This window comes from Miniopterus schreibersii, assembly GCF_964146895.1.
Source record: "Miniopterus schreibersii genome assembly, chromosome: 15".
In the NCBI taxonomy this organism is placed as follows: domain Eukaryota; kingdom Metazoa; phylum Chordata; class Mammalia; order Chiroptera; family Miniopteridae; genus Miniopterus; species Miniopterus schreibersii.
The window spans coordinates 45,932,497-45,945,381 of NC_138115.1; the positions used below are offsets into that span (position 1 = coordinate 45,932,497).

Below are 12,885 nucleotides of genomic sequence, written 5' to 3' on the forward strand. Positions count from 1 at the left end.
CTAGAAGACAACATGAGAAGAAACTCTTCGTGACCTTGTAGTAGCTAAAGATTTTTAGGATCCTTGGTTCCTCCTGTGCACTCTGACAGCCCGATACATGCACAGCTCCTATCCTAACGCTCACCAATAAGCGTATTGGTCACTAACTGATTCTCTTCTCATCTGGACCATGAGCTTCAAGAGGGTGAAGATGAGGTGTGTTTGTTTGTTTTTTCATTATCACAACCCCTGTATCTTACACAGAAGAGGCACTTAGCTGCTCACATGGGTTCAGACAGAGCCCTGTGGTAAGCCAAGGGGCTTCTTTCCCACCCCAAGTGTCTTCAATAAAAATCTTGAACATTCTTACGCTGTTGCAATGACAATGGAGTCCAGCCAGTTCCATGGATCTCGAAGAAAAGAAAATTCATCCAGGATAAAACCTCTTGCCAATATTTTTATCAAAGCTTCAAAAATATAAATCCCAGTGAAGATATACCTACAAAGCAAATCATTCAGAACAAAAAGGCACAGGATAAGTGATGTGAAAAGCAGATGTATTACCTGGCCTTGGTTAGGTTTCATCTGTTTCAATGTGACATTTAACATTCTGGTCTTTAGCAAACCAGAGTTCAGAAAAGCAAGCTCGTCAATCAAGTTTTGGTAGAATTTCTGAGAAACATGGATAAAGTTGTAAAACTGCTTTACAATGTCTAGCTTCACAGCCATATTTTTGAGCATAGTTCCAGCCAACAGAGGGCCCTAGGACTTGGGATTGTAGTTTGTCACTGCTTTTCTAGAGTTGTCACTCTGATGTACAAAAGGAGATGGTGGCAAAGGGAAAAGTAAACCACAAGGCTAAAACCTGTCTTTCCACATCCCATGTTCATAGATTGGAAGACTTAATGTTGTTAAGGAGTTCATACTACTCAAAGTGATCTATAAATTCCATGCAATCCCTATCAAAATCTCAATGACATCTTTTTACAGAAAAAAAATGCATCCTGAAACTCGTATGGAATTTCATGAAACCATGAATAGCCAAGCAATCTTGAAAAAGAACAAAGTTTGGGGTCTCACACCCTGTTACATTAAAACTTATCACAGCAGTGATAAGCTAAAGTAATCAAAGCAGCGTGGTGTTGGTGTAAAGACAGACATGCAGACCACTGGAACAGGATAGAAAGTCCAGAAATAAGTCCTCATGTATAAGGTCAAAAGGTTTTCAACAAGGGCGCCAAGGCTACTGAATGGAAAAAGAGCGGTCTTTTCAAGAAGTGGTGCTGGGAAAGCTCAATATCTACATGCAGAAGGATGAAGGGCGACCCTTCTCTTACACCATGTACAGAAATTAACTCAAAATAGATCAGAGAGCTAGACATAAGACCAGAAAGTACAAAACTCCTAGAATAAAATATTTTCAAATCATTTACCTGGTGACGGGTTAATATCCAGATTACATAAAGAACTTCTAGGACTCAACAACAAAATCAAAGAATCCAATTTAAAAATGGTCAAACTACTTGAATGAACATTTCTCCAAAGATGATATACAAAAGGCCAACAAGAATATGAAAAGATGTTCAATGTCACTAATCATCAGGGAAATGCAAATCAAAATATCATGAGATACTGCCTTGTATCCATTAGGATGGCTACTTAAAAAACAGACAGACAAACAGAAAATAACAAGTGTGGACAAGGACATGGAGAAATTGGAACCTTTGTGCACTCTTGGTGGGGCTGTAAAATGGTGTAGCCACCATGGCAAATAGTATGGAGGTTCTCCAAAAAATTAAAAATTGAATTGCCATATGACCCAGCAATCCCATGTCTGGGTATATATACAAAAGAATTCAAAGCAGAGTCTCGAGATATTTGCACACCCATGTTTACAGCAGCACTATTCACAATAGCCAAGAAGTGGAAGCAACCCAAATGTCCACTGATACAGATAAATAGATCAATAAAATGGGGCACATATGATGGAATATTATTCAGTTTTTAAAAGGAAGGGAATCCTGTCACATGCAACAACATGGAGGAACCTTGAGGTCATTGTGCTAAGGGAAATAAACCAGTCACAAAAAGGCAAGCACTGCACAACTCCACTTATATGAGGCTTAGAGCAGTCAAACACCACATCAAGATGGAAAGTAGAGTGGTGCTTGCCAGGGAATGAAGGGAAGGGCAGAATGGCGAGTTACTGTTTAATGGGTACAGAGATTCAGTTTTGCAAGATGGATTTCTGGATATGAATGGTGGTAATGGTTGCACAGCCATGTGAATGTACTTAATACCACTGAACTGTACACTTAAAAATGGTTTAAATGGTAAATCTTATGTAATGTGTATTTTGCCACAATTTTTTAAAAACCTATTTCCATTTTCTTCCCTGAGTCCTTCGTCATGCCTATCCTTTATTTCCCTTCTGCCCCTTCCTCCTCCTCCAAAACAAAACACAACACCCTTTCTCTCTTGTTATAATCCCACACTGTCAAAAACGCTGGGTCTGCGCTCATGCTCTCTCTCTCACACACACACACGCACACATGTACACTACTTCCACTTTGGGGACCAAAACAATCAATTCAAACAATCTGCTGGTTCGGATTAAGAGTGGACCTTTTCTGGTAGAATATCCAGCCATTGTTATCCCTTGAAGCTAACTAAGGTCTTGAGAACTTGAAAAATCCCAAAGCAGCCAAGTCCCAGAGAAGAAATGGTCATGAGGTTGCCACAGGCAAAAGCTCCTCTCTGCTTCAGCCCTTTTCTAAGCTGATCACCTTTTGGGTGACAGATGAACACAGAAGATTAATTAATTTCTGCTCTGAAATACAATTTTTTAAATTCAGATATAATTTATGAAGTTATAGGTACTTTGGGAAAGGGCCATAATTATAGATTTGTGGGATTTTGCAAGTCTTCATTTAGATCTCAAGTAAAAGAGATAGCAGCCCCTGACTGCCATTTCAACCTGACCATCTAGCCTCCCACCTCCCAACCCCACTGTACTCTCTTTTTCAGCAGAAGCCTGGCCAAGTGGTGGGACAGGCAGACCAAGATGCCATGTGATATGGAGTAGAGCCATGCCCACCAGTAGGAAGCTGGGCTTAGGAGCTCCATAACAGGGAGACCCCAACCCGTCAGGCAAATGAGGGCCCCTCGAGCATGTCACCACCAGTTCGAGCATAGTTAAAGTATCCAGCAGGCCATAGGTGGTGTCCAAGCAGGTTAACAGAATACCATCTCCTGGTTCTAGAGGACTTCTGCATTCATTCTCTGAGAGCTATTAACTTGGATTCAATTTTCCCATTTAAAGGTTTTCTAACCAGAGAATGCTGAACAAACTGTCCTTCCCATGGGACTAACCACTGCGCTGCATGCTTCCTTTCATGAGGACATTTTCAATGGCCTCCTCCCAGCCCCACTTTCATGCATCCACTACTCTGTTCCAAATGCCCCCAGGGGACAGCAGCACTTTCCCCACCTCCTACCCCTACCTCCAGCCTCTCTGCTTCCCTACAGCTTAGACAAGGGTGGGGGTTTTTTCCCATATCTCTGCCTTATGGGTCTTTTAATAGTGAAAATGGCCCTGAGCAAATTAGCTTTCAGTTGGGTCACTGCTTCTCTTGTTAATGGGAAGAGAGGACTCATTACATCTCTCCAGAAGTGCTGGGCAGGGCAAACCACTGCTATGGGAGCAATGCCGCCTCCTGGATCTGTCTCCTCCACAGGTTCCACTCTTTTGACCACAAAGGCTTCCAGGAACACTGCTGTAAACAATGAGCAGTAGCCCTCTCACTCTCAGCTCCTCACATGGAAGAGCCAACTCTCAGAGGGGAAACCATTTTCCCCAGCGATACTGCCAGGATGGTTTATATTCCCAGGGGGTCCACATCCCCCTCCCTGTTCCAAGGCACAGCCCCTGAGCTGGCTGGTCTTAATCAGATTCCAGGTTCCACCCATCAACAAAGAGGGCACAACCACTAAAAAATAATGCAGAGAAGTAAAGCTAAAAAGACAGTAGAGGATTAAAATGAAATACTAAACATGCCTGATTAACACAAAAGAAGACAGGAAAGGAGAAACAACAGAAGAGTAAATGAACAACAACAAAATGAGATCAATAGGAAAACAGCAGACCTAAATTCAAGCCTATCCAAAATTACATTAAATGCAAGTGAACTAAACATTCCATCAAAAAAACAGAGATCGGATTGATAGACTGAAGAAAAAAAAACACACAAAAACCATCTATATGTTTTTTACAAGAGATACACTATAAATACAAAAACACAAAAGGGTTGAGATAAAGAGACAGAAATATATATACCATGCAAGCAATGAGCATAAGAAAGATTAAACAGCTATATTAATATCAGACAGAACAAGTATTAAAAAGAGTATTACTAGAGACAAAGAAGGACATTTCATAATGATAAAAGAATGCATACACCAGGAAGATAAATAATCATAAATGTTCATGTGCCTAATAACAGTGCTTCAAAATATGTGAAGCAAAATTTAACAAAAAGAGAGGGAGAATGAATAAATCCATAATCACAGATAGAAATTTCAAGCCTCTCTTCAGTAATTGATAGAAGTTCTAATAGAAGCAGTAATGTTATAAAAGCTCCAAATAACATATCGACCACCTCAACCTAACCAGCCATTTACAGAATATCATACCAAACAACTACAGAATCCACTTTCTTTTCAAGTGCACATGAACTGTTCCCAAGGTGGACCATAAAACAAGTTTCTCTTGATTTCAAAAGACTGAAATCTTACCACAACAGAATTAAATTGGAAATCAATAACAATAAGACAACCAGAAAAGCATGAAATATCTGGAAATTTAAAACCACACTTCTAAATAACACATGGGACAAAGAAGAAGTCACAAGAAAAAGCGGGGAATATTTTGAACTGAAAGGTAATAAAAACACAATTATCAAAATCTGTGGGATGCAACTAAAGCAGTGCTTGCATGGAAATTTATCACTTTATGCAATTATACAAGAAAAGAAGAAAGATCTAAATCCAACTATTTTTCTACCTTAAGAAGCTAGAAATAGAAGAGCAAATTAAAATCAGGGTGACTTGATGGAGGAAATTAATTAAGGCTTTGAACCTTTCATATATTGCTGGCAAGAATGTCAAACAGTGCAGCCACTTTGGAAAACTAAGGCAGTTTCTTATAACCTTCTCATACTTATTCTAAGACCCAACAATTCCACTACTAGGTATTCATCCAAGAGAAACGCAAATATCCATGAAAAGACTTTTATACAGAAATGTTCATAACAACTTTATTTGTACAAAAAACTGGAAACAATCCAAATGTCCATCAATGGGTAAAAGGGAAAACAAATTGTGGTATGCCCTTACAATGGAATACAATACAGCAATGAAAAGGAAAAAAGCTAGTGGTACATACAGCAGCATAAATGCATCTCAAAACATTACACTAAGTGAAAGAAGCCAGACACAAAAATATGGTATCACACATACTAAATGATTCCATTTATATGAAATTCCAGGAAAGGCAGAACTAGTCTAGAGTGACAAAGAAAACCACTTAAAGGCCAGACATAAAATTCATATATGTGCTGTTAATTACCAATGTAATTTTAAAAGGCCTTTAAAGACAATCATAAAATATACATACAAAGATAAAATTTATTCTGCCAGCACTGTGTTGGGGAATTGAGATTATGGGTGACTTTTTCTTTATATATCTAAACTCTCTCTCTATATATGTGTATGTGTACATATATATATGTATCATATATATATATATAAAGTAATAATTTTTTAGGTGTCCTTGTTTTAAAACAGGACAAACACTTACTCAGCAAGGTCGGTATCAACGTTGTCTGTCCCATGAGTCGTGGCCATGAACACACAGTTGATGATGACGGTGCAGATGATGAACATGCTGAACAACGTGACCAGCGTCGTTAAGGCAGGTACACGGCAGGATGGCAGGTATCATTAGTTACTATAGTGGAGATAGTGGGTGCCCTTCCAGGTCCATTCTCTGCAGGTGCACCTTCCTCTAACTGTAAGTGTTGGCTGAAAAGAACTCACAGCTGTCCCCTCCATTGGGGGAACAGCAGCCTCCTTGTCTGACTAAGACTCACAAAAAGCTGGTCCCTTGCCTCCAGGCGTGGCAGTTTTGGGATTCAATTTGTGCCCCGGAGCTCTCTGTGGGCTCAGGTTGACACTAACTGAGCAGACACCCAGTCCCTGCTTGCCTCCTCCTTTGGCTCCATCCTGTTTCCTTTTTGCCTTCTCCAGAGAGCACTCCTCTACTAAATCGCCTAAATAAAAATCCCTCTCTCAGACTCTGCTTCTAGGGAACCCAACCTAAAGAGTTATCTCTTCCCTTTCTCTTCAATACTTCGTTCTATCTACCAATCCATGTCTCTTACCCCTCTCCTAGTCTAAAACTGCCTAGCGTCTCCCCCAACCCCACACACATCAGAAATGCTCAATGATTCCTACCCGTGTTTATCCTTAAGACTGAGGTTGCAAACTCAGTCTTAAGAGCCTGGTAAGTAGCATAACTGGGTGAGATGGGCTGATATTGGGTCACAGGGAGGGATGAACATGTGGTGAAATACAGCACACACATCCCCTCTAAAAGAGGCCAGTTTCTCACTACACCTGGACTTTGAACATTAGAGAGCATTTCCAAAAAGTTTTAAACACTGTGTAGGTCCAACACAGCACATTTATCAGTTAAATATAGTCCCCAGGTTGAGAGTTTACAACCTTTGGGTCTCAACTGAGATGTTCCTTTCTCCAGGAAGACATCCTTGATGCCACCAAAGCACAGAGGTGCCTCTCCACACTATCACTTTCAAACTGCCCAGCTCACTAAACAAAGTGCCTGCCTCTGACCCAGCTCCTTCCGAGGCCAAGGATCCCAGGGCAAGGACCACGCCTTGCTCACACCCAGCACAAGCACACTGCTGCCACACAACAGCAGGCCCTCAGCTAGTATTTGCTGAAAGAATGAGCTGTTGGTGCTCAACAAACATGTGAACACCCTGGGGCGCATGCACTTTTCACATGACCTGGACTTCATAACACATGCAACAAAAGGATATGAATGGACTGAGATTCTAATGGCTAAACTTCGGATTGAATTAAAAGGCCCCAAAATGAACAAGGCACGCTTGGCACTGAAGCGGTAGATTGTCCTCTTTTTGTTCAACACCATAAATGTCTGCAAAAGAAACACAACAGGAATTAAAACACAGTGACAAAACATTTATCATGATTTCTTTTCGAGAAAATTCAGTGGAGCCATGGGTCAATTGAGGTACAGCTTGTTTTACTGTTATAACTACAGCTTCTGGTTGGAGGGCTGCCACTCTGAAACTGAGGCACTTTCTTTCCAGCCAACACTGTGACTCTGGAAGCCAACAGATGTCCCCAGGTAATTTGGGTCTCACTCAGAGCCCCAAGATAAGTGATGGGCCGTGGCCTATTCACCTAGTGGAATACTCTGGAGGCCCCGAGATGGAGCACATGGGCCCAGCTGGCGTGGCTCAGTGGATGATCCAGGAAATCTTGGTTAAATTCCCAGTCAGGACACATGCCCCGGTTGCGGGCTCGATCCCCAGTAGGGGGTGTGCAGGAGGCAGCTGATCAATGACTCTCTCTCATTGATGTTTCTCTCTTTCCCTTCCTCTCTCTCTGAAATAAATAAAAACATGTATTTTTTTAAAAATTGTTTAAGAAAAAAAAAGATCACATGGGCCCTGCAAATAAAGAGAAGAGGTGTGAAAAACAGTAACTGAGGCAAACAAAGCTCTTCATGTTGTACTCTATGGCATGTGTCTACAGAGACAAGAACTAGATGAGAACTGGAAGAGATGGAAGCAGAGTTGAACATTCACATTCAGCAGGTTATTTTAAAATATTTTGATTACTAATGAAAACTTTGTAATGAATCATAGAATAGTCAGGGATCTAGAGAGTCCATATTGTTATGCTTGAGCAGTTTGACATGAGATAGTTGGCCAATCAGTTGTAGCCTTGAGGATCTTCAATAAAAAAAGTCATCAAGGTTTCCAGGCTTGCTCTTCAATTCCCTCCATGGACACGGGCAAATCTGCCGTTGGGTCTAGGGGAAGAAGCCTTGGGAATCTGGAAAGGCATGCGGGTGTTTTGGGTTGTCTGTCACAATGACTGGGGGCTCCACTGGCCTTTAGTGGGTAGGTCTATGGATGCCAAATAGTGCACTGTCCCCCTCACAGTGCCCAACCTGTACCCATTTCCTCCTAGCACATCTTCCTGGGCTCTGGGAATGAAGTAGCCCCTGGACAAAACTTTCACTCACAGGCTTCTAACACCAACACCCAGACCTCCCTCTTTCCATTTAACTGTAATCTAGCTGTTCCTTTATGTATCCTTAAAGCTGTTAGTTACAAAAGCCTTCACAGGACGAGGGTCAGCAAGGTGGGTAGTGCTTTGGCTAAAGTACCGGAACTTCAGCTACTTCACTGAGTTGCTGGAACTTACTTGTCTGCTGACCATCTGATTGCCGGAAAATGTGTGGACTAGGATATTTTGTTTCCTCCAAAACAAAATGAAATGGGCGATGGGGTTCTTTAAAAACTATGAATGAGCTCAGGAGCCCAAGACCCACTCTGGGGATTCTGTGCTCTTCCTTTGACAGAAAGACAATTTTAGGGCAGAGAGCAAGCCTATCCTTGAGGTGGGTCACCCCAAATTAATAGGTGGCATGATATGGCTCTGTTTCTGTGCCCTTTGATTTTGATATTTTATTAATACCTCCTCTGACTGCTTTAAATATTTCAACTAATGGTGTATTTAACTATACTTGCCAGAGTTTTAATGATTAAAATAATAGGTACCAGCTTCTTCCGCCTGCTTGCTGACACATCTCCACCCCTTTCCCTGTAGCTCTTCAGAATGGGAGCTCCTAGAGAGAAAGTGGCCTGCGACTATCCATGTAAAGAGCCCTTGGATTTGAGTCCCAGCTCCACCCCTTCCTCATTGCTTGACCCGGCATAAGCCACTTCCCCATCTGGTCTATGGTCTCCTCACCTCCAAGATGGATGTTAACCACTACCACACAGACGTCACATGACTGCTGAGGGCACTGGTCATGTGAGGTCATGGATGTGCAGAGCTCTAACCAAGGACTGCATCTTCTGATTTGAAGGGAGGACCAAGGCTAAGAAGAGACACTTCCAGAACCTTCATCCTGGCTAGAACAGCCTGTCCTCCAGGACTGTCCACAACACACCAAGCTGCTGCCCGCCTCCTGGGTCTCCTGTCCAGCCCTGAGGCAGAAGGGAGCCTCTGGCAGTTAACTCACATTCCACAGCCCTGCCTCCAAGAAGCCCCTGGATCCCGAGGCATAAGGAGGAGAAACACTAGAGTGTTTTCGCTCCTTTGTTGCTCTCCCTCTTTCTTGTCCTCCCCATTCATACCCTACTTTCCTCTGTGCACACGGTGCTCATTTTACCTGGTAACCCTAAGTCCATCCCAATTCAAGGACATACGAACAAGGCGGCTTTTCTTTGGAGTGATGAATTTCTCATGCTGCTAGCGAAGGGTGCTCTCAGCGTGCCATGTTTTCTAGGACTTCCCCCAACTCCCAGCCTCCTCCCTGACCTCAGCCTGGTACAGTGGGCTTTCCGTACTCTGCTGGATCATGCGGTGAGGTGATAACGGCAAGGCCTTCTGAGCCTTTCCTGGAAGGGGATGGTGTGCTGAGAACTGTCCTCGCTGTCTCCCTGGCTTTCAAACAGCCAGCAGAGGAGCCCAGAGCTCACATTTCCTCATTCAGGAGCCCTTTTAAGGCACTTTTACTAGAATTTTCCTGCAAGAACTACATCCAGGTAGATGAAACAGCAAGCCTGTCACACACTGGCAAGGGGTTTACAATGTAATCTGTATGTGTCCAACTGATTATCATATTCTTAGACTTCATTTATTGAGTGAGCTCTGATTATGTGCCAAGTGTTGGTCTAGGGCTTTGACTTTCATAAGGTAAACTCTCAGAAGTTTTCAAGGTAAACCCTTATTGCTGAACTGAACAATCTTAGACAATCCTTCACATGGGTATAATGCTTTATAGTTATAAAGTGCTTCCATAGCATGTCTATGCTGTAGAGTAGGGAAAGCAGTCATTGTTCCCAATTTACAGATTAGAAAAATGAGGATTAGTGAAGTGATTTGCCCAAAGTCATAAAGCCAATCACTGAGATGGCCTGCACCCAGCTTCTCTGCTGCCAGTCCAGTTCAGTCCTCCTCCCGGGCAGCACTTTGTTTTCTCTGTTCTTGTTTTAACCTTTCTGTCCTCCCTCCCTCCCTCCCTCCCTCCCTCCCTCCCTCCCTCCCTCCCTCCCTCCCTCCTTCTTTTCTTCTTTCAATGTTTCTATTGATTTCAGAGAGGAAAGGAGAGGGAGAGAGATAGAAACATCAGTGATGAGAGAGTCATTGATCGGCTGCCTCCTGCACGCCTCCTACTGGGGATCAAGCCCACAGCCCAGGCATGTGCCCTGACCAGGAATTGAACCTTGACCTCCTGGTTGACGGGTCGCCGCTTGACCACTAAGACACACCAGCCGGGCTTGTTTTAACCTTTCTGCTGCTCCTAGTCTTCATGTTCTTCTCCAAGACATGCATCACAGAGAGAAAATGGGGACAGAAGGGGCTCTCAGGATTATGAAGGCAATGACAAGGGGTGACAGCAAAGGAGAAGTACAGCCTGCCTCCTGCAAACCCCAAGACTGGTGTTTGGAGATCTGTATAACACCATTACCACTGCATGCTCAGAGCGCCCCGCCTCCCCATGGAACTACCTTATGATTTCTGTAGAACGGGTCCAAGTCTTCTAGGGGCTTTGCTATCAGCTCCTGGGGAATTTCACCATAGAGCTTGGGCAACTTCCTGGAGACCTTTAAGTCAAGCTGAGGCCGAGGCTGGGGTTGTGCTGCTGACTGGTCTTTGAGCTTCTTCTTCTCTTTTTGGATCGCAATCCGCTTCTCGATCGCAGCCAGAGACTCAGAAGTGAAGGGGCGGAAGTTCCGCGCATCTGGGAAGATCACGGGGTAGCACCAGTCATCCATCTTCACCCTCGGGGCAAAGACAAGCAGCAGATCCTCAGAGAGCTGGGGAGGTAGGGATCACACAGCCCGCCCTGGGATTCCGCTCTCCAAGGGCGATGTTATGGGGCCTACAAGAGTTGAGGCTGAGGTGAGGGACCTTGGGAGCTTATTGGCTGTGGGACAGGTCAGAAGAAGTGACCACCATTGTGAATATAGCAGGAACTTTGGGCACAGGCAAGACCAAAGCAGGGTATTATTCCTGGCAGATCTAGGGATAGGTGGGAGGTTGAATTCGAACAAGCGGCAGAAGAAGCCCAGTCTCTACAATTCAGACCCAAGCACAGAGCAAGACAGTTAAATCCAACTAACTGAACTACTGAAGTGAGGCCTGCAGATGGTAGACAAGTGGCCATAGTGTGAGTAGGAGAGGAAGGCACAGGGAATCAAGGGGCCCGTAACTATGGGTCACAAAATCAAAACTAAGTGCACGGATGTTTTCTCACATCTGGTCAGTGAATTTCTCAGAATTTGATGGGATGGAACACAGGCATGAACATTTACACTAACATCTATGGTCCTATGCCAGCTCTCTTACTTCTGAGACCCAGACCTGGCAGAAACGAGACCCCAAGAAATCAATGATTTGTCAAAGCTAATGGAGTCACTCTACTATGTAACGATAGCTTTCCCCGGCCCCTATCTCTGACAGCCCCTTCTACAAGGACTTTCTCTTCAGCCCCAAGCTTAAAACTGGACTCTGAGAAAAAGCAATAGTGTTCAGGTTGAATGCCTTTATTCCCCATGCCAGCCATTCTCTCCTTTCTTATTTACTGAATGCCAACCTAGGATTGCCTTCCAAACCATTCCAGGGAATTCTGAAGGGGAATCCAAGATAGCACTGGTTTGTTCATTCAACAACTACGTGCTCAGTGTCTGTTCTAGGCACAATGCTAGGCACCAATGGTGGAAAAAACCACAGTCCCTCCTCCTGGACCTACAATTGTGCCACCCTGGTGTAATGGAGAAGACAGATAAAAGACAGGAAGTTACAATAGAGTAAGACAAATGGTACTATAGTAAGAAGTAGAGGGTGCTATGTCTGCATAGGATAGGCATCTAATTTGGGGGAACAGGGGATGGCCTGTCAAAGCTTTAATGTCTCAGTTGAGACCTGAAGGAGATATAGGACTTAGACAAGAAAAAAGGGGACATTAGAGTGTTGCAGGAGGAGCGAACAGTGTGTACAGGGAACCCTGGGTTTAAAAGAATATGGTATCCATCAGCAAGCTCTGTTTGCTAGGAAATGGGAGTTTGTGGAGTGGAACGGCCAGAAAGGGCTCTAGTCTGCATTTCGAGAGTGCATGGGATGCTATAATCCTTAGTCAAGACCATGGACTGCATCCTGAGGACCATGGGGAGTTGCTAAAGGGTGGGTTACTATTATTATTACTATCATTATTATTACAGAGGAGTAGTACTATCAGGGCTTTTTAATATCCCTCTGTTGAGAATGAATGAAGTGTGCATGGAATCCAAGGCATAGTGCACCTAACTCGAGTACAATAAAAAAAATTTCAGGATGACTGCATTCAATCAGCTTAAAAAGCAATTGATTTGTCTAGAATTAGAAGTCAGAGAGCCCTCAGAAAAATACTTCAAGAATAAAGTAAACCATCTGTAACACAGAATTGATTAAGAAGCTGGTTTCTTAATAGGTAAAAAAGAAAGATAATTAGAAATTCCATTAAAACATATAATTTTTCAGAAAGTCATGTTTTATATATGAAGCCAACTAAATGGTTTG

At 43.2% G+C, this 12,885-nt stretch overlaps 1 protein-coding gene across 1 annotated transcript in view; it reads right to left on the bottom strand.

Moving 5' to 3' along the window:
- SCN11A (sodium voltage-gated channel alpha subunit 11) overlaps positions 1-11,102 on the bottom strand; it is a gene marked incomplete at its 5' end in the record, with an annotated part of 53,061 nt that extends 41,959 nt beyond the window's left edge. Inside the window, 4 exons of the mRNA XM_081159366.1 lie at positions 350-478; positions 5,837-5,923; positions 7,074-7,219; positions 10,836-11,102. Coding sequence (XP_081015492.1) covers positions 350-478; positions 5,837-5,923; positions 7,074-7,219; positions 10,836-11,102 — 629 coding nt within the window. The remainder of the gene's footprint in view (positions 1-349; positions 479-5,836; positions 5,924-7,073; positions 7,220-10,835) is intronic.
- Between the last annotated feature and the right edge of the window lie 1,783 nt (positions 11,103-12,885).